Genomic DNA, 25,043 nt, shown 5'->3' on the forward strand with positions numbered 1-25,043 from the left:
GGGGCCCCTGATTGTTAGCCCCCCACTGGGACCAAATAAGCCTTGATCGTCCCTGACTGGTGTTCATCCCACCTCCAAGGAAGAGGCTTTCACCATCTCCCTAGCTAGCTCGGGGCTAGCTACTGCTCATTAGAGGTTGTTTGTAGGGCACAAACAGGAGGATTAAACCAAGTGCGCAATGCAGGCAGCAAGGGTGTAAACTGGAGACCGGGCTTCCAAGCTCCAGATGTGTGATCATTAAACAGCAAGAGGAAATTAAAAATCCTTGTGCGCATCCGAGCAATTAGGAAAACCTGCACAGGCCAAATGACTCTCATTCCAGGCCGTGATGGGCAGCCAGCTGTGTTTGGTCAGGAGGGATTGAAACACGGACTCGGCTGTTGTTTTTTCAGCCCATTTAGCAATTGTGGTGATTTATTACCTGCCAGAAGCACAGCCTGCCCTTTTCCCACCCATGTGCGGCAGCCACAGAGCCAAGGGAGAAATTGTAGCTGCAGCCAGGCACAAAGGTTGATGTAAGTGCTAGTGTAAACCCTGCTCCAAGGTGTGGTCCATTGTCCATGTAGTGGGACCTGGACCACTTATGGAGAAAGAATGAGTCTTCTCCTCAAACTGTAGTGATGCCGGCACTGAGCTCCAGAGCTCCCAGGTCCGAGTCTACCTGCAGGTAGTTACGCTGGCAGCTCAGGGTGCTGGCTTGCCAGAGTTTCTCTTGCAGAGCAGCAGCCCTGGGCAGGGAAAGCAGGTCTCTCTGTGCCCGTGTTAGCCTGAGTCCAGTTTAATGAGCTCTGTGGAAGCAGAACCCCAGCTGGGAAGGCAGCTGCTGTGCGGTGTGGCCAGCATCTCTCTCTGCATCTGCCCTGGCTTTAAGCATGTGGCATGCTGGCCCTGCGATGCCCAGGAGCTAAGCCTGAGAGGGGCACATGGCTGACAATTCCCTGGGTGCACCGTCCTTCATCTAAAACCAGCAACGGGCAACCAAGGCTAACACATGGGCTGCATGAGTGGCCTCCTTTGTCTCAACGGGCTGCGGGGTTGTCGTAATGAAGACAGTGTCCTGGGATGGGTTGGTTTTGCTAATAGCGCTGGTGTACCTAGAATTTGCAGGCTATGGACTGAGCCAGAGCAGCGCTGTGATTGGCTGCAGAGGGAGCGCACGACGCTCAGGGGCAGTGCTGTGTCCAATCAGCACGTACCTCACTTCACAGGCGCTGGTATTAAGTGTGTCACTTTAGAGCTATCGTTAGGGGAAAAAAAGGGCGTGGACAGAAACCAGCAGAGTCTGGCAGCCCTGGCTGTGGGCAACCGTGAGCAGAAGGTCTTGTGGGCCCCATGTGGAACCTTGCTGGGCTGCACATTGTCCACCACGCTCGAAGCTGTTATAACAACGAGGTGAAAGCAGCTGGATCTGCTCAGAGCCTCGTGCTCTGTCGGGCTGACACCTGGGCAGCACAGGGACGCTCTCAACCAGCTTTTTTACAAATCAGTTTAATGAGCTGTCCTCAGTGTCCCCTCTGATTTTTTTTCCCAGCTACGTGTGGGATGAATTTTCCTGTGCGCACCAAGGCAGGTGTGGAAGTGCCCTGCAAAAGGCTCCATTCCCTTACTGGTGACACAGATGCTATTAATTGCCTCATTCTAGGCCAGTGTTTCTCAGCCGGGGGATGTGTACCCTTGGGGTACGCTGCTTTTCCCAGGGGAACATCAACTCCTCTAGCTATTTGCCTAGTTTTACAACAGGCTACCCAAAAAATCTCTAGGGCTGTGGCCACACTAGCCCCCCTGATTTCAAAAGCCGCCTCTTCCCCTCTGGTTTTGGGAACAAGGGCCTTTCGAAATCAGGGGTCTGTTTCGAAAGGCCCCGGCTACATGGGTGGCTGCATTTGGAAACCAGCAGTTTCAAAGTGTGCGCAGCCGCCATTATGCATATTCACAACAGCGCCTCATTAGCATATCCCAAAGTGCCACGTTGCCCTAGGGGCTTGTGTGGCCACAGACTACTGAACTCAGAACAATCTAAACGTTTGTTCGGACAATGGCTTGGTTCTCTGGCTTCATGTGCCTTACGCTGAAATGTAAGTGCAATAGTTCTGTTCTGACGCATGTAGCTGGTAATAAGCTGGTTGGGAGTCAGCAAGTTTTCAGCCACTGTCTGCTGGGATGTTTTTGCCCGTTTTTGTAAGTAAGTAGTTTTAAAGTGAGGTGTAACTTGGTGGTATGTAAAACAAATCGGATTCCTGAAAAGGGGGCTGTCATTGGGAGAGGCTGAATGGTGCTTGTTTCAAGAGCTCAGCTCACCTTAAGACCATGTTTCTTAACTTTTAGTGGTATGTGAGAGCCGTCTGGGGGCGCTCAGTTTTTTTTAAAGGGCTACTTTATAAAAAGGTCAAGAAACACTGATTTAGGTTGTCTCTTTTCTCATTTCCCAACAAAACAGTGACCCTTGGTTGACTCCAATAAAAATTTCCTGTCTGTAAACAGGACTGGGCTCTGCTTGGCCCCTGCTGGGCCGGGGTTGGGGGGGGTTGTGTTTGCTCACTGGTTGGGAGCTGATTACTTTTTTGATTTGTCCCTTCTTAATGGTCCTTTATCTTAATCTCTTTCTCTCACACACACACACACACAGACACAGACACACACACACACACACACACACAGAGCCTACGTTAATTGCAGCATAGCAGTTCACAAATCAGTGGCTGGGAATGAATTATAACTCTAGGAACAAGTGAATCATATTTTCTCCCTAAAAGCCACTGGATGCACAAGCTTTAATTACACTGGTATAGTTAAAGTTTACGACATCCTTAGTTTTTATTGGCATACAGGTGCTTAATTGCAGCTGTACTAGAGGGGCACAGCCTCTCTTTTCCTGGAGGCTGGTCCCTGTCACCCACAGGGAAAGGGCTCTGCACTTATAATCCCTAGAGCTTTACAGCCCGCAGAGCTCAAAGTGCTTCCCAAAGGAGAATCGGGGTCATTACCCCATTTTACAGCAGCGGAAACTGAGGCACCAAATAGGGTCTTGTCTTGGGTCACCCACAAGGCCAGTTGTGGAGTGGGTATTAGAACACAGCTCTCCTGAGTCCTGGTGTGCTAGCTGCTAGGCCACACTGTACCTTTATTACAGCCACTGCTGCAGTGTACTGATTGAACCCCTTCGGATGGCAGTTCATGCCCATATCGTCCCCAAAACAGTGTGGCAAACCAGTTTGTTCTCTCCCCACCCACCCCCCGCCGTCCTGTCCTAATTCAACAAGAGCTGAGGCTCTCAGCGCTGCTCCAGATCAAGCCCTTAGGATGGAGTTCGCCCATTTCACCCTTTGCATGGTGGATAGCAAAGAGGAATGTTCCCTCATTAAGGAATCCAGCTGCTCCAGCGGTTCAGGTGGGGGAAGCAGCCTGGATAACCCATGTGCTTCCATGCAGCTGGCTGCATAAAAGAAGCTGTTTTCAGGTCTGGTGAAGTTCCTTATTAACTTCTGCCCTGCAGCTCTGGCCATGGCGTAAGAGCCATGTTAAGTCAGGCTTTGCCACTGGCAGGAGGCTCTAACGCCCCTAAATCTGGAAGCCAGAACATTTGCTGCTTTTTTAACCCCCTTAGACATTCTTTCTGAAGCCAGCCTGGGACTGGCACCACCTTCCGGCTGTCCAGGGCTCGAGGCTGGGGTTTGCTCGGTAGAACAGGAATAGGCACTCAGAAAACACTTATGTCTGGGGTGTAAGATGAGCAGGGAACAATTCCCTCCTGCCCCCATGTGCTGGACGTGTCATGTAGGAATCACAGAAAAATATTCCAAGATGAAGTTGCCTGGTGGATCCAACTGTTCCCTGTAAGCTGAGCGCTTGTGTGGCCACCTGGGAGGCATCCAGGGGCTGCTCAGTTGATGAGCAGAGTGCTCACAGCCAGCAGCCTGTGTTTCTATGGGTGGTGCACAGCCACACATGCCTTGGTGCACATAACAAAATTTATTCTGCCTGTAGAGGGAAAAAATTAGCGGGAACCCTTCTCCACCTCCCCCCACCCTAGCCCCTTTGCGCAGGGAAGGTGAAGGCACTGTTTACTATGACCCCCTGGAGTAACCAGCACCATTGGCTTTACTGGCAGTCAAGCACAGCTGCAGATGACTGTGGCCCCTTTGCTTTGTTGGCCAATGGGTCAGGGCCACTGTCCTGCAGGGACTTCCTCACCTTCCATATTGTTTAAGCTGGACGAACCACCCTGCTGGAGGCAGGGATTTGTGCTGGCTGCTGTAAATGCCCTTCCCACCCCAAAGCTGCTCACACAGCAGAACCGATAGCCTCTGAAGGAGAAACCCGCCTGGCCCTCTTCGGTGAGGGCACCATGCTGGGACCATGGGAGGGTTGCTCCATAGAAAGCTCTTGCAGCAGGGCCTGGCCGTTGCTCTACAGACTGGGTAGGAGCCCACTGCCCCATCCTTAGAGTGACCAAGAAGTGCACCTGCGTCACAGGTACCACATGCGTTAGTCCCTACCTGCAAAAACAGTGAGAAGTCCTGCAGCACCTTTTAGACGAGCCAATTTTTTTGGAGCATAAGCTTCCGTGAGCAAAGACCCGCTTCGTCAGATGCAGGCAAATGAAGCTGACGAATGCATCTGATGAAGTGGGTCTTTGCCCAAGGAAGCTCATGCACCAATAAATCTTGTGTCACAAGCCACCTTGTGTGGAAGCAGGGATGGTCTCGGAATGTTCCAGGGTTTCAATCCTTGTAGGGCCATGTGGGGATGGGATTGTCTGTGACTTCTGTTCTGTCTGTGCCCACCAGCAGCCAACGAAGCCAATGGAAAGGTTAAGCGCAGAAACTCCAGTGCAAGCTCTGTCTGGCTCATTGGAACCGTCATCAGCAGGGAAGAGGCTGAATTCCTTCCATGTGTCACTTGGCTGAAGGGCTTTTGTGGGACGGGCCACCAAGTCCGTCTCAGCTCCAGGGCTTTTGCAGGATGCGCTGTGGAAATAAGGGCCCCCAAGTCCGGCTTGGCTCCCACCAAATCTCAGGTGGGTTAGGACGAGGGGAAAGAGCCCTGGCTGGAGCTCCACCGCCAGTCAGGTCCCATCCTCACAGGAATGTATCATAATCACTGTTCCCCCAGGGTGGCCTTGAGAACGTAGCCAATGGCCTCAAGTGAGGGTGGGTGCCAAGGACCACAGCCCACCCCCCAGTCGGTGCTAGTGGGTTCCCTGTGCCCTGCTAGCTCAGGTGGCTCTGCTGAGAGCCCAGCAGCCATCCATGTGTCTTAGAGGCCATGATTCACCAGTGATCGCTTCTGCAGCTCCTCATTGACAGTGGGACCATCCCTACCTTGCCCTGCTCGCTGGCGTCCTCTGCTTTCAGGTCAGCCACGACGGTGACGGTGGTGGACAGCAGGGCATATTCCTTCTCTGCCACCTGTATGCTGCCGGGCCTGCTCCTCCGGCCCAAGGGCAGTGCCTCCGGAGGGGGGCTCTCCTGCCTTGCTTTGCAGGGGAAAGAAGTCAGGTAGGAGGAAGCCTGAGCTGAGAGGCTCAAGAACGCGTCCTTCAGGGCCCTGCGGAACTCCCTGCGCATCAGGCAGTAGATGACAGGGTTGAGGCAGCTGTTGCTGTGGGCCAGGCAAGTGGTGAGGGGGAAGATGTAGGTTTGGAGGAAGTAGAAAGTCTGGTCCCAAGGGAGGGCCTTGAACTTCACCAGGACTCCCCAGAAGGTTACCATGTGGTTGGGGAACCAGCAGACGAAGAAGGAGGTGACCACCAGGCAGATGGAGGAGGCAATCTGGCTCTGCCTCCTGGGGTTGTTGGCATTGACCCGGTACTTCTGGAGGAAGCCCAGGAGCAGCAGGTAAGAGGCCAAGATGACAGCCAAGGGCACCACGAAGGCCACCAACACCTTCTGGAGGTGATACACCCCCAGCCACTGGTTGGTGGGGAACTTGAGAAGGCACAACTCTACCCCGGCCACCTCCGTCACCGTGGCAAACATGGCGGTGGGGACGGTGGCTCCCAAGGCTATGACCCAAAGCACCACGGTGATGAGCTTGGCCAGGCTGGTGGTCAGCTTGAGGCCGGGTCTGACGGCAGAGGCCACGGAACAGTAGCGGGCGACGCTCATGGCCGTGAGCAGGAAGACGTTGGCGTAGACACTGAGGATGGTCAGGGTGAGGACCAACTTGCACAGGGCGTTGCCAAAGGGCCAGGTGAAATCCAGGGCCATCTCCACCGCCCAGAACGGCAGCGTCAGGGCGAAGTGGAAGTCAGCCAGCGCTAGGCCAAAGACGAGGATGTCGATGGCGGAAGCCAGCCTGCCCTTCCGGCCTCGCACCAGGTGCATCACCATGAAGTTGCCAAGCAACCCCACGGCGCACACCACCAAGTACATGCTGGAGATGAGGATCCGCAGGCCGAAGACGCCATCAGCCGGGACAGAGGCAGCATCATCCCCACTCAGCCAAATGTCCAGCAGGGATTTGTTCCCCAGGTCCCACTGTGTGGAGCCATTGAACTGCCCAGCTCCCCCTGCTTGCATGTTCGACACAACCTCCTGCCCACCAGGGAGCTAAATGTCCCTCCTGGGGTGGTACAGCACCTGGCGCAGGAAGGATTCGAGCCACCCCTCTGCTCACCGCACGGCCAGCACAGCCAGCCTTGCCCAAAGCAAGCCAAGTCCCTGGCAGGACTGTTCCATGCAGCTCTTCTTATCCTGATGCCAGATCCACCACATGGAAACTGAGGCAGTGCCAGGCAGTAAGCCGGTGGCAGCTTGCACAGCCTGGAGAGGGCCTCCTGCAGGCACCGCTTGCCCCAGGATCGTCCCTTCGTCTCCCAGATCTGCTGCGATCCGCCCCTTATGACTGATCCTTGCTGTCTGCTCTCCTGGCTCCTGCAAACCTGAGTCCAGCTGGGCAGAGGGCGTGGACTGAGCTGGGCAAGGCAGGCGAGCTGCCTTGGGTGTGTGCGTGACACTAGCGACTCAAGGCCGGCCCTCCTGGGGGGCAGGGCAGGACTCCTCCGTCATTCCCGGGGCAGGTGGAACAAAGGTGCCTACCCCACCCCTGGATCTCACTGGCCTCTCTGCTCAGCTGTTTACCCGCAGCAAATGCAATTGCAGCAGCCACTGCTGGAGGCTGTTGTGTACAGGCCCTGGGGCGAGTCAGGAACTGTGTTCCCTGTAAGCGGTGCCCTGGGGAGGCCGCCCAGGAGAGAGTCAGGTGCCGCCCAGCTGATTAGCAGAGCGCCCACAGCCGACAGCCTGTGTGTCTATGGATGGTGCACATCTGCACACTCCTGCGTGCATGGAAAAAACTTATTCTGCACATGGATGGAAAAAATTAGAGGTACTCCTGGTCTGGAACGAGCCAGAGATTCTCCATTAGCCCTGCACCCCCCTTAAGTCACTGCACAAGGTGCCTAGGGCCCAATCTGGTTACCGTGGAGGAGGGGAGCTCAGAATCAGGCCCAACGTGTGCGTGCGGTTGTGCGGAGTGGGGAGACTGGCCCATTAAAACGCACAGTGTCGGGGCAGCTCCAACGTTCAGGTTTTTTATTAAAATGAAATGCCGATGTGGATCTATATGTGAATTCCAGCGGCAACAAATCAGCTTCCCTGAACCGGGGCCAGGGGGGTTGGGGGGGGACTTGCCACCTAACCATTGCACTGCTGGGCAGAGCCGGAGGAGGGCTGAGCACTTTGGTTTAGTCTGCTGCAGCCAGGGTATGGGGAGGATGAAGGGCTTTGACTTGTTCAGGGTCACTGGCAAGTAGGTGCCCAGTCACTTGGGGCACCCTGCTCCATTCGCTAGACACAGCTACCTCGAGGCCTTGTGGGGGGGAGGGTCCCTTTCCGTGCCTCAGTTTCCCCAGCTGTAAAATGCTTTAAGATCTCTGAATAAAAAAGTGCTAGAAGTGGAGAGAGGTGACGGACTAGACTGAAATGGACCCACCTGGTGGCTCTACCCCGACGCACACCGTGCTGGTGACCGGCAAATGCAGGCTGATTTCCGTCCGGTTAGGAGCCCCTGCAGGTCTCCCATGGGGTTGTAACCAGGCACCGTCCCTTTAACGGAGTTTGTGTCTCTCTGGCTGTGCTCCAGGCAGATGATCAAAGCTTGGGCCTGGGAGAGCCCCAGGTGGCTTCCTGTCCCTGACCCTGGGAAGCCCTGGATTTAAGGGTGCAGAGGGGCAAAGCCTTTGGAGGAGCCATGGAGAGGATGTCATCGAGCTACAGGGCCAGGGTGTGTGCTCCATGCAGAGCCCTGGAATCCAGCAGAGCCTGACTCTCTGGGGGCCAGGTGTGAAAAGGATCAGACCCTCTCTCATGCCTGGCTCAGGGGTGGGAGCAGGTTGGAAAACAACTTGACTCTCCTGGGTTGGGTGAGGCCCAAGGAGGCCTTGAATTTCCTCAGCGGGCTCCCATGGCTGAGCCAGCTTCAGGGTGTGGCTGGCACTGCAGCAGCTGAGTGCCTCACTGTCTGTTATTCTCAGTGTCCCAATGGAAAACTGAGGCACAGAGTGACCAAGTCCGCAGGGCATCAGTGGCAGAGGTAGGCCTTGAACCTGAGTCGCAGGTTAATGCCCAAACCCTTGGCCAGAGTTCCTTCTACTTGTTTGCCATCCATGGGTGGAATAAATTTTGTTACCTGCACCAAAGTATGTGAAGATGTGCACCACCCATAGAAACATGCTGCGGCTGTGGGCGCTCTGCTACTCAGCTGGGTGACACCTCACTCTCTCTCGGGCAGCCGCTCAAGCGCTCAGCTTACAGGGGAATGCTGGTCTTGGGCCCGTCAACTTGCAGTGAGCCGGGGATCTCTGCCGAGGCTGTAAACAAGGGGGCAGGTTTTGTGACCTTGACAGCTGAGACCTGCCCTTTCATCCTACCAAACAGGTGCCATCTTGAGAGCTTTGGGATCCCAGCCCCACTGGGAGCCTGAAGCTGAGACTGGCCCCCACAGGTTCTCCTGTCCATCCGCTGCAACTCCCAATCTCTGCCAGTTTCTTCCCTTCTTGCCAGTGATTTACCCTGCTGCTGTGATTGCCTGGTTTGTTTGGGTTGCCAGCCACAGGTAGCAATAAAGCACCTGGTGAGCCCAGGTGATGAAGGAGGCCTGTAATCATCTCCAGCACACACAGCTTCAAGTTTATGAAGGTTAAGGCCAAGCACCGATCTTCAGACCTGCTCCTGTGAGCATCTCCGCTCCCTGCCCACTTGTGGGAGCTGAAGGAACCTATTTCCCAGAACTTGGCAGGGTGTTGTAATCCTGGTGGCTGCAGGGTACAGAGGCACAAGGTGGGTGGGGGGAGGCACCTTTGACTGGCCCAACTTCTGGACCTGGAGGGGAGCAGCTCCCTGGAACTTTTTATTAGGTGTGGGGCTAGTGACCCAGGTCTCCGAGCTAAATACTGAGAGGCAGCCGTAGGTAAGCCCAGGAGCGATTCAGGTGCCACCGAGTAGATTAGCAGAGCGCCCACAGCTGGCAGAATGGTTCTACCGCTGGTGCCATCTGCCCATGCCTTGGTGCACAGAACAAAATCTGTTCCACAGGTGGGTGTTTACAAGTTAGCTGGACCACAGTTAGCAGGCTATAGGGTGTGTTATAAATGTAACAGGTCATAAAACCAGTGTCTTGGGTGGGGTGGGGGTTCTGAGCAGCCACCATGGTTCTGAACTGAAATCCCCAGGGCTGTTGGTTGAAGGTGTTGCTGTTGGGATGCCTGTGTTGAGACCCACGAGCCAGCATGGGCCCAGTGGTTAGGGGCTAGGATGGGACTTAGGACTTGGGCCTGTCGGTGGTACAGGTGTCGCTTCTCTCAGCTACCCCATGTGAAGATAACAAACTGTCCTGCAGCCCCTTGAGACTGACAGACTTATGAGGTCATGAGCTTCCGTGGGGAAAGCCAACTTCAACCAGTCAGAAACCTACAGTCACTGAAGTGGGTCTCACCCACAAGAGCTCAGGACCTAATAGATTTGTTAGTCTCTAATGTGCCACAGGACTGCTTGTCAGCTGTGAAGTTACAGACTTCAGTTCAGAAAAGGGCGACTAAGATGATTAGGGGCTTGGAAAGGGTCCCATATGGGGAGAGGCTAGAGAGACTGGGACTTTTCAGTTTGGAAAAAAGGCGATTGAGGGGCGATATGATAGAGGTATATAAAATCATGAATGGTGTGGAGAAAGTGAATATAGAAAAATTATTTACCTTTTCCCATAATACAAGAACTAGGGGACACCAAATGAAATTGATGGGTAGTAGGTTCAAAACTAATAAAAGGAAATTTTTCTTCACACAGCGCACAGTCAACCTGTGGAACTCCTTGCCCGAGGAGGCTGTGAAGGCCAGGACTCTATTAGGGTTTAAAAAAGAGCTTGATAAATTTTTGCAGGTTAGGTCCATAAATGGCTATTAGCCAGGGATAAAGTATGGTGCCCTAGCCTTCATAACAAGGGCAGGAGATGGATGGCAGGAGATAAATCACTTGATCATTGTCTTCTGTTCTCCTTCTCTGGGGCACCTGGCATTGGCCACCGTCGGCAGATGGGATGCTGGGCTCGGTGGACCTTTGGTCTGACCCAGTATGGCCATTCTTATGTTCTTATGACTGACCTGGTTATGCCGTGAGGCGTTTGACTTGTGTAAAGAACGACTGACCGTGGCGGCTGGACTGTCCCCCGATGAGAGTTCTCCTCCCTGTGTCTCTCACACCCCTCCCAGCCAGTGCTGGTCAGGGCACATGGATGATCTGCGTCTGATCTCTACAGACCCCGTGAGCCTTCTCTGTGGGGTCCCACAGATCAAACAGGAGAAGGGGAATTAATTGGCAGGGAGGTTTTAGCTGTGCTGCCTCCTTTACTAACCCCTGTTCTCTCATTTCAGCCTGTTCCCCAGATCCTGTGCTACACAGACCAAGGGGCGCGTCTCAGGTCAGCTGTCCCCAGGTCATGGTGTTGTCCTGGGATCATCTGAAAAATGGCCTCCGTGTAGGCAAGTCCATGTGTTCCCGGCTTCCCGGAGGCCTTGGTATCTCCCCACTCCCTGGAGAGCAGGAAGAATGTTGCTGTGAGTGAGGGGACCAAGTGCCCTAGAGTCCTGGCATGGCTCTGCCACTTACTCAATCTGTGAACTTGGGTGCGTCACTTTGCTGTCATGGACAATATAGGCGTTCTGGTTCCTGCTTCATAGGGGTGCAAACAGGTGAAAGCGGGGGTGGTTCGCAGATGCTAGGGGCATTGAGAAGTACAGAACTGGATGGAAAATATGTTCCCAAGCTGGCTGGCTGTCTTGCGTATGGGTGCTGCCCTCTGCTGGTGAAGTATTTCAGGAGAGGGGCTCCTGGCCCAGCCTGCAGCACTGGGGATTTTCTTGGGGCATTTTGGAGATCTGACCAGGTGCAAGGTTCCCCTCCCAGCTTGACTGCTGATCAGGAAGGCAGGCTGGCACTGCAGCAGCCTGCCCCTTATGTGTCCTCGGGGTCATTCAAACCTGGAGGACCTGCCCTTTAAAGCCAGCCTTACTCCCAGAGGAGTGTGCCTGCTTCCGGATGCAGCTTCCCCAGGGAGCCGGCTGGGTGCTGCGTGACACTGTTTCATTTACAGGTGATGGCGTGTCCAGGGACAGATCTTCGGTCTCTGCCAGTGACCTCCTGCTGGAAAAGTCTGGGCAGGACACATCGGCCTCCAGGCAGTCCAGAAGCAGCAGATTGGCCTGCCTTTGGAGCTGTTCCCAGTTAGGACAATAAAGTAAAAATCTGGGAAAATTATGTGACCAAAAGTTGGGGGAGCAAATGCCCCCCCCCATCAATATGGGTCAAATCAGAATGTTTTGATCATTCTGAGCGGTTCTGATTTCAACTGCTTAAAAACCCAAATTCTCTGCAAATTTCAAAAGTTGTTTTGACTCCAAAAAGCCACCGCTCACTTCCTGGGTTCAAATATAGAAATGGGGCTTTCTGACAGCTGGGGAAATTTTGTTTTGCTTTGTCCAAAATTGTTTTGCAAGTGAGGGGGCGGGGAGGGTGATTGGCTAAAATTAACCCTGTTTCTCAATGAGGGGTACATGTACCCTTGTGGGTACACTGAGGTCTTCCAGGGGGTGCATCAACTCATCTAGATATTTGTCTAGTTTTACAACAGGCTAGATAAAAACACTAGTAAAGTCAGCACAATCTGAAAGTTCATGCAGACAATCACTTATTTCTACTGCCTCATCTGCCTTACACGGAAATGGAAGTACAATAGTTAGATTCCAATTGATTTAGTTGATAATAAGGCAGTAGAAAGTCAGCAAGTTTTCAATAGTCGTCTTAGAACCATCTTGACACCCGCCTGCAGCTAGCTGAGACCTCTCTGCCTTCTTAGGGGCACACGGAGAGCAGTGGGGCTCTGAGCCCAACTGGGAGCTGTAGTGGTGACATTGCGAAATAGGGATCAGAATGTCTATATGGTGCCACAGCAGCTAAGTGACACACCCAAGTCTACACAGTGAGTCTGTGGCGGAGCCATGCCATGACTCCAGGGCACCTAGCCCCCTGTGCAGTACAGTATTGCACATAACTGTTGGCATGGAGGGCAGGAGGCACAGGGCTGTTTCCACGGGGTACGGGTTTGCATGTTTTTGTAAGTAGTTTTTTAACTGGGTGAGATGCAGAACAAATCTGACTCCTGCAAAGGGTACAGTCATCTGGAAAGGTTGAATAGGTTGAATGGCACTTGTCTCAAGACCTCGGGTTACTTCAGGACCCTGTTTCTCAACTGGTGGTACATGTACCCTTAGGGGTATGCCAGAGAAGTCTGGGGGTACTTGTTTTTGTTTACAGAATCACAGGGCTGGAAGGGACCTCAGGGGGTCATTTAGTCCAGCCCCCTGCTTCAAGCAGGATCAACCCCGCCCCCCAAGTCATCCCAGCCAGGCCCTTGTCCAGCCGGGACTTAAAAACCTCAGGGGATGGAGAATCCACCACCTCCGTAGGCAACACATTCCAATGCTTCACCACCCGCCTGGTGAAGTAGTTTTTCCTAGTGTCCAACCTACACCTCTCCCTCTTCAACTTCAGACCATTGCTCCTTGTTCTGCCATCTGACACCTCTAAGAACAGTTTCTCACCTTCCTTTTTAGAACTCCCCTTCAGGAAGTTGAAGGCTGCTATTAAATCACCCCTCAGTCTTCTCTTCTGTAAACTAAACAAGCCCAAATCCCTCAGCCTATCCTCATAGGTCTTGTACTCCAGATCCTTAATCATTTTTTGTTGCCCTTCGCTGAACCTGCTCTAGCAAATCCACATCCTTTTTGTACTGGGGGGCCCAAAACTGGACACAATATTCCAGATGTGGTCTCACCAGTGCAGAATATAGAGGAATAACTACTTCTCTAGATTTGCTCGAAATGCTCCTCCTAATGCACCCTAGTATGCCGTTAGCCTTCTTGGCTACAAGGGCACACTGCTTACTCATATCCAGCCTTTCATCCAACATAACCCCTAGGTCCCTTTCCATTGTACTGCTGCTGAGCCAGTCGGTCCCCAGCCTGTAATCTTGGGATTCTTCCACCCCAGGTGCAGGACTCTACACTTCTCCTTATTGAACCACATCAGATTTCTTTTGGCCCAGTCCTCCAATTTATCCAGGTCCCTCTGGATTCTCTGTCTATCCTCCAACGAATCTACCTCTCCTCCTAGGTTTGTGTCATCCGTAAACTTGCTGCGGGTGCAATCCAGTCCCTCATCCAGGTCATTAATAAAGATGTTGAATAACACCGGCCCCAGAACCGAGCCTTGCGGCACTCTGCTTGACACAGACCGCCATCCAGCTATTGAGCCATTGACCACTACCCATTGGGCCCAACCATCAAGCCAGCTTTCTATCCATCTTATAGTCCAAGGACTCAATCCATATTTCCTTAACTTATGGACAAGAATGTTGTGGGAGACTGTATCAAAAGCCTTGCTGAAGTCAAGGTATATCACACCCACTGGCTTCCCCATGTCCACAGAGCTTCTTACCTCGTCATAGAAGCTAAACAGATTGGTCAGGCAGGACTTGCCCCTGGTGAATCCATGTTGGCTACTTTTGATCACTTTCCCTTCTTCCAAATGCTCCAAAAAGGATTCCTTGAGGATTCCCTCCATTATTTTCCCAGGGATTGAGGTAAGGCTGACGGGTCTATAGTTCCCTGGATTGTCCTTCTTTCCTTTTTTAAAGATGGGCACTACGTCTGCCTTCTTCCAGTCATCTGGTATCTCCCCTGATCTCTAAGAGTCTTCAAGGATAATGGCCAAAGGTTCAGCAATGACCTCTGCCAGTTCCCTCAGTACCCTGGGGTGCATTAAATCCAGACCCATGGACTTGTGCACATCTAGTTTTTCCAGATAGCTCAGAACTTGTTCCTTCTCCACAGATGGCTGCCCTCCACCTTCCCATACTGCAGCATCTAGGACCGTCATGGGGAAGTTGACTTTGTCCATGAGGCAAAAAAAGCACCAAGTACTTCAGCTTTTCCTACATCATCTGTCACTAGGTTACCTCCCTCATCCAGTAACGGCCCCACACCTTCTCTGATAACCTGTTTATTGTTCACATGCCTGTAGAAACCCTTCTTGTTACTCTTCACATCCCTTGCCAGCTGCAGTTCCAATTGTGCTTTCGCTTTCCTGAGTACTGCCCGGCATTCTCCAGCCATATGTTTATACTCCTTAGTCAACTGTCCACATTTCCATTTCTTGTGTGCATCCTTTTTGAGTTTAAGCTGACTAAGGACTTCCTTGTTAAGCCAGCCTGGTTGCCTACCATGTTTGCATTTCTTACGACGCAGCAGGATGGTTTGTTCCTGTGCCTTCAATAAGACTTCTTTAAAATACTGCCAGTTCTCTTGATCGCTTTTCCCCTTCATCTTTGTTTCCCAAGGGATCTTGCGCATCCGGTCTCTCAGGGAGTCAAAGTCTGCTCTTCTGAAATCAAGGGTCTGTATATTACTGCTCACCTTTCTTTCTTTCGTCCGGATCCTGAAATCCTGGTCACTGTAGCCCAGGTTCCCTCCCACTTCTATTTCTTCTACTAGTTCTTACCTGTTTGTGAGCAGCAGGTCAAGTTGCACACGGCCCCTGGGCCGTTCCTTCAGCACTTGTAGCAAGAAGTTATCCCCAACTTTCTCCAAAAACTTCCTGGATTGTCTGTGTGCTGATCTATTGGTCTCCCAACAAATGTCCGGATGATTAAAGTCTCCCATGAGAGCCAGGGCCTGTGATTTGGAAGCTTCACTTAACTGCCTGAAGAAAGTCTCATCTCCCTGATCTGGCAGTCGATAACAGACACCAACTACAAGAACATCACCTCTAAGCTTAACCCAAAGACGCTCAACTGGATTTTCTCCTTCCTCATACTGGAGCTCTGAGCAATTGTGCTGCTCCCTCACACAGAACACAACTCCTCCTCCTCTTCTCCCATCTGTCCTTCCTAAACCGTTTATAATCTTCCATGACCGTGCTCCAGTTATGCAAATCGTCCCCCCAAGTCTTCGTTATTCCAATCACCTCATACTTGTCTGACTGTGCCAGGGCCTCTAATTCTTCCTGTTTGTTCCCCAGGCTTCTGGCATTAGTGTACAAGCATCTTAGAGAAGGGGCCAATTGCCCCACTTTCTCCTCTTCACCCAGGAAACCCACTTGATTGTTCCCTCCTCCTTCCCCACTTACCTCTGGGCTTGTGTCACCTTCCCCCGGCAAACCTAGTTTCAAGCCCTCCTCACTAGGTTTGCAAGCCTGCCCGCAAAGATGCTCTTTCCTCTTTTAGTGAGGTGGATCCCGTCTCTTCTCACCAATCTCTGTTCACGAAACAGAATCCCGTGGTCAAAGAAACCAAATCCTTCCCTGCCACATCACCTACGCAACCAGGCATTTACCTCTGTGATTTGACGATCCCTACGCAGACCCTTTCCTTCCACAGGGAAGATAGATGGGAAGACCACCTGTTTAATAAAGTGGTACTTTATAAAGAAAGGTTGAGAAACCCAGATCTAGGGGGCACAGGCTGTGGGGAACCCATGTATGCGTCGGGTGTCTAAAAGCTCCATCTGCTCTGTACAGAGCCTCCTCTGTGATGTCCCAGCAGATCCAACTGGAGAAGGGGAGTTGATTAGCTGGGAGGTTTGGTCTATATGCCCTCCTGTGTTATTCCCCTGCTGGTGGATTGTGCCCTGCTGGGCTCTGCTTAATGTCCAGTGCAAACTCTGACCTGTGCTGCTGGTGCCTCTGTTGGACCCTGACGCTAAGCAGTGACTCCAGTGCAGCTGATGCTGCAGTTGCTCGTGGTGGCCTGCGAGGAAACACCTCTCCTTTCAACCCCAGGAACAAACGCTCTCGGAGATCAGATCGTGGGCAAGCCCAGGCTGGGCCTGAGCTGTCAGCAGGTGTGCGGGAGGCAGCGAGGGGAGGGCACAGGGCCGGCCCTCCAGGCAGAAGGATTGTCTTCAAGCCCTCCCCAGATGCACCACGCCTCTTCCTTTGAAAGCAGTTACCTGCTCAGGAGCCGGCGCCGAGTCCCGCTGTGGCGCTGGTCCATGGCTGTCCGTGCTGGGCCCATCTCAATGTCAGACCCTCCTGCCGGCTCTCAGGGGCCCCCCTCCTGACACGTGAGCCATACAGGCTGGGGATGGTGTGAGCCCAGCACTCGCTCCGGCTGGTTTTCCGTGGTGAGGCTGCAGCGCGGGACAGTGGGCACCATGAAGAAGATGTTCTCCTGCTCCACCTTGCAGGTGGCGGTGAGTGATGGCTGCTGAGGTCTCCCCTTGCCCTGAGCTGGTTGGCAATGTGGGGGGTCTGAGCCTGGGGGAGGGGATATAGCCCTAAGAAAGGGACATGACTGTGTGCATCGGAAGAGTGCTGTGCTGCTGTAGTGTATGGGAGCAGTGCCTACTGTACCTCATGGGAAGAGCCCTGTGCCTCCTGCCCTCCATGCCAACAGCTACGCGCAATACTGCACAGGGGGCCAGGTGCCCTGGAGTCATGGCATGGCTCCGCCACAGACTCACTGTGTGGACTTGGGTGTGTCACTTAGCAGCTGCAGCACCATACAGACATGCTGGTCCCTATTTCGCAATGTCACCACTGCAGCTCCCAGTCAGGCTCAGAGCCCCAAAGCTCTCTGTGTGTCCCAAGAAGGCAGAGGGGTCTCCGCTAGCTGGAGGGGGGGGTGTCGAGATGGCTCTAAAAGAGAGAACCCCACAGCTGGCCTCTGATTTAGCCTGATCTGCTGTCTGGTGTGAGAGCAGCTCTGGGCTCTAGCTAATAGTACTCACCCTGGCCGGCAGTATCTTAAGGACCTAGGATTTCGCAGCCCTGGTCTTCTGCCCCTGTCTGTGTGCTGGGGCTGATTCTGTGGTGCATGTTGGACAGGAGGGGTGATGAAAGAGGGAGAGTTGTCCACTGGTTAGAGTGCTAGCGAAGGACCTTGAGGTCCCAGTTCAATTCCCTGCTCTGCTGTGCATCCCCTGGGTGAGCTTGCCTGGCATCTGAAGTTTCAGAGCAGCTGGCAGGGCCAGTGCCCCTGCAATCCAGGGCTCAGAGCCCCTAAGAGGCTGTCAGATCCTGTAGCCTCCCTTTGTTAAGGGGCCACTGGGAGGCAAATCATGCCAGCAATCTCGCTGCGTGGAAACACTCGTTCCTTGTTCGCAGTCAGCTGGAGCCACGGCCCCTCCTGCCACGGGGTTAAGGCTGTGCAGTTCTCAGCCTGCCTTTGCTCTGCATCACACGCAGGGATCTGGATTGGGCAATGGGAGCCCGGGGAGCCAGCGTCAGGGCCTGACAAACCGGAATGGCGGAGTGGGTTAATTACCCAGTCAACTGGGGCTGTTGCATCTCCAGGGTGTTCCCAGGCTTGGTGCAGAGGCCAGGGGCCAGCCCCCAAGGGAGTGGAGGCTCCAGTCATATGTCTGTTAATAGGAACTGGGTGCTGTGTATCTGAATCAAGATCAGACGTGTTGGCCTTACAGTCCCCCCTCTTTAAATACCCTCCATATAAGTGAATAACTCATTAATAAGCATTCCCTTTCAAATCACCGGGTCGGATCCCAAACTTCTTCATAGGCAAGTATATTGTAACAGAGGCTATGCTCACGTATGCCCTCTATTGCTTGGAATTGGAACTATGTGTCATGGGTCCTTTACTGCCAGAAAGCTAAGGGAGATTCTCATTCACCTAAAGTGGCAGAGGGAAGCTCCTGGGAGTCAGAGGAGCTGAGTTCTAGACCTGCTGTTGCTGTGAAGATCCAAATGGCCAAGATACTTCTAGAGTTAATTAGTGTAGGCCCAATTTACTGATTGCCACATTGATAGAAGCTTGGTAATAATAATTTGCATGTCTATGAAGCTTTAATCAGAGCACCTCAAATCTTTCTGCAACCGCTCATTAAGAGGTGACTGTATGGGGAGGGAAGCATTACTGTCTTCATTCCCCAGAAAGGGAAACCGAGGAACAAAGACAAAAAGTGATGTGTAAGTGGCTGCCCAATGCTACATGCTGTACACAACCCAACCAGCTCTAACCACTAGCCATGCTTCTTCCAAGAGCTGGGAGTGGAACCCAGCTGGCCCCACTCCAACCAGTGGATCACACTCCAGCCTAGGAACAGAGCCGTGTGCTCAGACAAACAAACAACTACTTGGCTTCTCTTGATAATATCTTTTACCTTATCTCTTTAATACCCTGGGGCCCATACGCTACAACTATACTACATGCAAGGAACAGAGGCAAGACCCCACTCCCTGCTCAAACTCTGATCCGGCACCTGCCACGTGGTTATTTTCCCACTCTGGGATAGAGGGTGATTAGGATTTGAGCAATCATTGGGTGTGTAGCCCTTGTGTAACAACACACACATGCTGAGGGAGTACAGGTGGGTGTGGAATATTAATCACCAGTTCTTCAATGTGGGTCCATTGTCATACTCCACAGCTGTGCACCAAAGATTCAGGGTGCAGCCCCTGCTCTGTCGCAGGTGCCTGGTGTGACTTGGGCAAGTCACTCAGTCTTTTCGGGCCTCAGTTGCCCTCTACACAATGGGCTGGATAGCCCTCCCTGCCTCGTCGAAGGCAAGCATGAGGCTAAATGCATTACATATGCTGTATTTTGATTTAAGGTGTGCACCAGATAGATTCTGATACTTTAAAAAGACCCAATCTTGGAGTCAAATTGAAGCCCTGGTGTAAACAGATGCAACTCAGATGGATTTGCTCCCATCAGCTCTTTCCATGGCTTGATTTAGCCCCTTGTTTTCATCCCCAGGCCAAAGTTGTCTGTAAGGAGTTAAGTAGATGGGGAAACTGAGTCAGAGAGCAAGGGCATGACTTACACGAGACAACAGATGATGGTCAAACAAAAATCTAGCTCATCTAGTGCAACTTTTCATTAGCCATCTCAAAGCACTTTACAAAGGAAAGTAAATATCGCTGTCACATTTCATCCAGTGGGGAAACGGAGGCATGGGATCTCTGGTTCTTGCATCTGAGCTCTGCCCCCTAGACCTTGCTTGTTTCTCTAGCTTGTGTCCCGAGTGATATAACATTCTGGGCTGATAAAGAACCCTCACTGCATTGCACTGTTTAAAAATCTTCTCTTGGTGCTTTTAACACTGTTTGAACAATTCCTGTATTAAAGAACACATGACAGCTCCTTGTGTTGTGTCTCATTAGAGGCGGGTTAGACACCCACTTCCTCACTCAGCACTTGCCTAAACCTTGTGTAATCTTCTCTCCCTTATACAGCTGTCATCGCCATTCCCTGTCATTGGATTGCCCAGGGGCTTTCCTGGTTAACCCTGCCTCGAGTAAGAAACATGACACTTAGCCATGGAGGTCAGTTGTTGTAGCTCAAGGGGGAGCAAAGTTTTTTACGTCGGGCCTCACTTTTTGTCCCTCCAGTGAGCAGCTCCCCCGACCCAACCTGTCTATTGTAATCCAAATGGACGGAATATCGGTTATGTTCATATGAAAAAAAAAATCCCTTTTGGCACCTGTGAGACAGGAAGTCTGTAGAGTGTTAAAAATTTTATTAACCGGTCTATAAATGTGACTACCCAGCTGTAAAAACAGGAACACATTTTAATATCGTTAATGTGATGGATGAGCCGGAGACCCAGCAGCCAGTCATGCTGTCCCTGCTTGAGGAATTTCATGCCCCTCACAAAGGGGCCTGTAATAAACTCTTACAGCAAGGTCCTCAGGATGATGAGGATGTGGTTATAGACAACTGAAGATTCTTAGCTAAGAGGTGCTGAGTGGCGGTCCTGTGTTTTCTTTGATGCGCAAAGGAACGGGCACAGGAGCAATAGCTAGTGTCTTGAAAGCTAATTGCATAACACTCTCCTCTGTGTTATCTCCTTTTGGGAGAGAAGGAAACTGAGGCACAGAGGATGTGGTAAGTCGTCCCAGGTCACAGAGGGCTCGGCTCTCATAAAACCCAGCCTGGCCACATTTCACATATTTGTGGTTTGTTTTGATTAATCCCTGAAGAAAGCCACACATTTGTGGGGGGCGTCGGGACTAGCCTTCCCTCACTGCGGGACACCCTCAAGTTAATGTGCCATTGTCTAAGTGGCAGTAACAACTCCAGTGTAGACGTACTCAGGGAGTAGGGGAGACGCGTGGGCTTAGAGCTCCGGCCACCTCGCTCCCAACTCTGTCTCATCCATAACTACCTCTGCTTAGCTCTGCTGGACACACAGGGGGTGTGGGCCTCCCCAGCTCAGAATGAATCAGGGGCCTCTGTGTGCGTGCATGCGTGCGTGTGTGTGTGTGTGTAGACATAACAAAGGAAGTTTCATTGGGTAACACACCCCTAGACTTGCTGTCATCAGTGATATTTGTACTGATATCTTGAGAATGAGCTATTTAGAGGAATGCTCTTGTCCAGGGATCAGCAACCCCTGACACGGGTGCCAAAGCCAGGCCACCGGGGGATTAACAAAACACGAGCTAATGCTGCCAACCAGCCCCGACATAGATCTGCATCCTACTGCAGTCATTAGTGAAGCTGTCTTAAGCAGAACTATTAGTGACTTTAAAAAATATCACTGGCCCTTGGATTGTATACAGCAGTGAAGAGGTCAAATTTCACCACTCTGCCTCAGCAAGACTGGTCCTGAGTGATTGCAAATAGCTCAGTGGCTAGAGGACCGGCCTTGTAAATGAGGGGTTGTGAGGTCTGACCCTTACTGGGACCTCAGATGCACGTCTTGGGGCTGGTGAGATAAACATCTGCCATAGATGGGGGTGGGTCCTGCGGAGAGTGCAGGGGGCTGGATTCAATGACTGTTGAGCTCCCTTCCAGGTCTCTTCAGGCCTGTGTGTAGCTTTTGGGAGCCCTGGCTGGGCTTGGCCATGCTGCCCCCCAGCTCTTTCACTTTCCCCGTGCTGCTGTCTTCGATACAGGTCGAGAGCTGGAACAAACAGGACCAGAAGCTTTTGGAAGCTGTTGAGAAAGGGGACGTGGGCAGAGTTTCCATCCTGGCCTCCAGAAAGACAGCCAGACCCACCAAGCTCAACGCCCTGGGCCAATCTGCGTACGTAAGTTTTCTTGGCTGCTTCCCCCCGCACTAACCCAGCTGGTCTTCTGTTTCTAAATTGACCCCTCTGACCGGTGCTGAGGCACAGCCGCTGTGCGGACAGTTCCTACCGGGCCAGGACAAAGCCCAGAACCTTTCCAGTCATACCTCCTTGCCCACTGAATGTCACATTAAGATAGGGTGTCGATTGCCCTGATGCACATAAGCTCCACCCCTTTCTCCTTGTTCTGGCTTAACCCATTGGCCAGTCCAGTCTAGCATCCCCGCCTCCTGGCAGCGCACACCTATCTTGACAGGTGGGGTGGTTTTGTGGCCAAGGCATTGGGATGGGACTCAGGAGAAAAGACTCTGCCACTGACCTTGGACAAACTACTTTGGCGGCCTGTGCCTCAGTTTCCTCATCTGTGAAACAAGAAGCGTGACCCTTCCTTTCTCCCACCCTGTGTGTGTCTGGTCTATTTAGCCACTGAGGTCTTCAGGACAAGACCTTTCATACTATGTCTGTACAGCACCTTGCGCGATGGGGCCTGATCTCGGCTGAGGCCTCAAGTTGCTAGCGGATTTTAAAGAGGAAGAATAACTAGAGCATGAGATCTGGTTCCCCTCCCTCCTATACCAGAGCAAAGCTTTGATCTCAGCTAGCTCCAGCCTAGATCATTGGTCCAGCAGTGCCTGCATCCTGCCTCTAACAGCGATCCCGCCCTGATGCTTCGAAGGCTCTGTGCGTGTATATTCTGAGCCCCGTCCTGTATCCGGCTGTGTGTGCAATGCCGCACATGGTAGCGGAGAATTCCTTCCTGACTCACTGGTGCCCCAAAGCACAGGGCTTGACTCTCCCTATCTTACGCCACATAATCACAGATGTTGTCTTCCCATTCATCTGAGCAAGGTGCTGTCGTACCAGCTGGCACTGCCAGTTGTCCAGCTGGCTCTGGCTGACAGCAGCCCACTGGAGGAGCAGCGCTGTTGTGAGCAACCCTTTCAGCCAACAATGGCTGCAGAGACACGGCTGCTGCTGGTAATGTAGGTACTGACTAGACTGAAGAGTAGAACCCAGAGTCCTGGCTCCTCACCTCTGAGCTAATCAACTCGTTCACACTCCCTGGCCAGGGATAAAACCCAGGAGTCCGAGTCCCTGCGCTAACCAACTGGATTCCATCCCCTTCCCAGCACTGGGACTAGAACCCAGGAATCCTGGCTCCTTACCCCGCCCGCCTCTCAACCATTAGACAGATCAGGGATTCTCTAGGAAGCAAGCGGGGGTGGTCTCCCACCAGCTCCTTTGGGGTGACACGTTCCCTGCACCATGATCCTGGGTCCCTTGGTGAGTTGCTTGCCACGCTTGTAGTTACTCTTGGCTCTCTGCCGCTTGGCAGGTTCCACCTGGCGGCTTCCAAAGGGCTCACCGAATGCCTGACCCTCCTGCTGTCCCACGGGGCTGAAGTCAACGAGAAGAATGATGACGGTACGTGTGGGTGTCTTGGGAGAGGAAGCGAGAGGGCAGGACCGGCCTGGTCTTGGGGGGTCTGTCTGAGCTAATAGCCATCTCGCCCTTTGCCAGATCCCTGGTCCCTGCAGGCCAGCATCATGCCACCTGCCCAGCCCAATGGTCTGTGGTCCAGGAAGGCTAGAGGGCAGCTCCTGCCTGGGGACAACTGCTGCAGAGTGGGGTTTGGGCTGGGCTCCTGCGGCTGGTGGCCCAACTGGCTAAAGGGCCACCTAACATATAGCCAGACATGGGTGTGGCTGTGTGTAGCACACATTGTGCTTAGCTTGCCAGCTCTTCGGGGACGATTATTTGTTCTGTGGTTGCGTGGCCTCTAGTGCTGTGGTGTCCTGGTCCAGGACGAGGGATCGTAATTCCTACTGCCGTGCAGATAACGAGAGTATATTAACTGTTGCCATCAGGGTTCCTGCTAATGTTTTCCACACGTGTGGAATGATTTTTGTTCTGTGCACTGAGGCATGTGGAAATGAGCAACACCAACAGAAACACACACTGCCAGCTGTGGGTGATCTGCTAATCAGCTGAGTGGCACCCGAATCCCTGCTGGGTGGCCCAAGCTCTCAACTAACAGGGAACACCACTTGCTGGGCTGGAAGAGACCAAGGGTTGGTCTTATCACATTTCCCACCTCCTGTCAGACCAGGTTTGCCGAACTCTTACCATCCCTGCCAGGACTGGATGGGCCCCAGGCCCCAGGCCATGGAATGGCCAGCGGAAGGCCTCAAATCCCGGCTGTGCACCTCCTTGTTCTCCCGCCAGGATGGCAGGACAGCACCTGGCCTCCTGAAGTGTGAGGATTCGTAGCCTTTGTCCTGGCTCTGGCTTGTGTCACTGCAGTGGCTGCGCCTGTCCATGCTTGTTTGCTCTCTGAAGGATGTTTCCATTGCTGAGATGCCCACTCATCCTGCTGGCATGCAGGTGCCTTCGCATGGCCCAGGAAAGTCTGTTTGTCCATGGCCTCCCATGCACTGTTCCTTGTAAGCTGAGCACTTGAACAGCCACCCAGGAGAGATGCGGGGGCTGCCCAGTGATTAGCCAAGCACCCACAGCCAGCAGCCTGTGTGTCTATTGATGGTGCACATCTACACATGCCTTGGTGCACAGAACAAAATTTATTCCACCTAGGAATGATAAAAATTAGAGGGAAAGCTGTTCCCATGGCCTAGGGGTCTGCACCTTGCACAGGAACCATAGAGTTTAAGGCTAGAGGGACCATTCATTCCTCATTTGTCCTCCTACATACACAGTCCACCAGCACTCATGAGCCAGCAACAGAGACCAAAGTGAACGAGCCCCACAGGAGTCTGCATGGTCCTGTGTCAGAGAACAGGAGGGCCCATGGCCCCTGCAGTGGCAGTGAGGTACACCCAGGTAATCCTGGCACCCCATGCTGCAGGGGAGGCAAGCCCCGCTCCACAACACACATGATCCCTGCTCATATGTCTGGCAGGGGGGCAAGGGGTTAATTCCCTTTGCATCCCACCTATGATCATCAGCTTCTTCTGTGTGCAGTGCGCTTGTGCAGCTGCTCAAGAGAAAGTCACAGGCTGCCCAGCTGGTTAGCAGAGTGCTTACCAGTAGGTTTTGTTTCTCCTGGTACTGCACATTTGCATATGCCTCAGTGCACACAGACAAATTTATTTTGCACATGGATGAAAATAATTAGCGGGAACGGTGATGATCAGTGACACCCTGAGCAGGTGAGGAAGACCCAGCCAGCCATACCCCGGAGGGGGAGAAAGCCTAGTGCCCCAACAGACCCTGGCACTGCCCACAGGCTTGTCCTGGACCTGCCCCCTCCCCAGCAGATCTATTTGTGGGCACCAGGCCTGCAGAGCCCAGATCTGTGTCCAGCAGCAGATTAGTCTCCCAGGGAGAAATGAAGCTGCTTTCGCCCCTGCTCTGCACACCCTCCAGGGACTCACAGAGTCACACCCACCATGGGAAGGGCTCAGATCTCTGTTCTCAAGACCTGATGGTGTCCCTTTGCTTTGC

General features: G+C 52.8%; 2 protein-coding genes across 2 annotated transcripts in view; one reads left to right on the top strand and one right to left on the bottom strand.

Moving 5' to 3' along the window:
• Positions 1–5,270: 5,270 nt before the first annotated feature.
• Positions 5,271–6,521, bottom strand: RXFP4 (relaxin family peptide/INSL5 receptor 4). Its single transcript, XM_074981243.1, has one exon. It carries the CDS (start codon positions 6,519–6,521, stop codon positions 5,271–5,273), a length of 1,251 nt encoding a protein of 416 aa, XP_074837344.1.
• A 10,181-nt stretch (positions 6,522–16,702) lies between these two features.
• ANKRD35 (ankyrin repeat domain 35) overlaps positions 16,703–25,043 on the top strand; it is a 33,837-nt gene continuing 25,496 nt past the window's right edge. The window contains exons 1-3 of the mRNA XM_074980962.1: positions 16,703–16,741; positions 21,408–21,538; positions 22,918–23,006. Coding sequence (XP_074837063.1) covers positions 16,703–16,741; positions 21,408–21,538; positions 22,918–23,006 — 259 coding nt within the window. The remainder of the gene's footprint in view (positions 16,742–21,407; positions 21,539–22,917; positions 23,007–25,043) is intronic.

The sequence above is a fragment of the Carettochelys insculpta genome, chromosome 30 (genome assembly GCF_033958435.1).
Source record: "Carettochelys insculpta isolate YL-2023 chromosome 30, ASM3395843v1, whole genome shotgun sequence".
Lineage (NCBI taxonomy): Eukaryota > Metazoa > Chordata > Testudines > Carettochelyidae > Carettochelys > Carettochelys insculpta.

Coding starts and splice junctions, on each gene's coding strand:
- RXFP4 (XM_074981243.1), bottom strand. CDS start 6,521: ATGCAAGCAGGGGGAGCTGGGCAGTTCAATGGCTCCACACAGTGGGAC.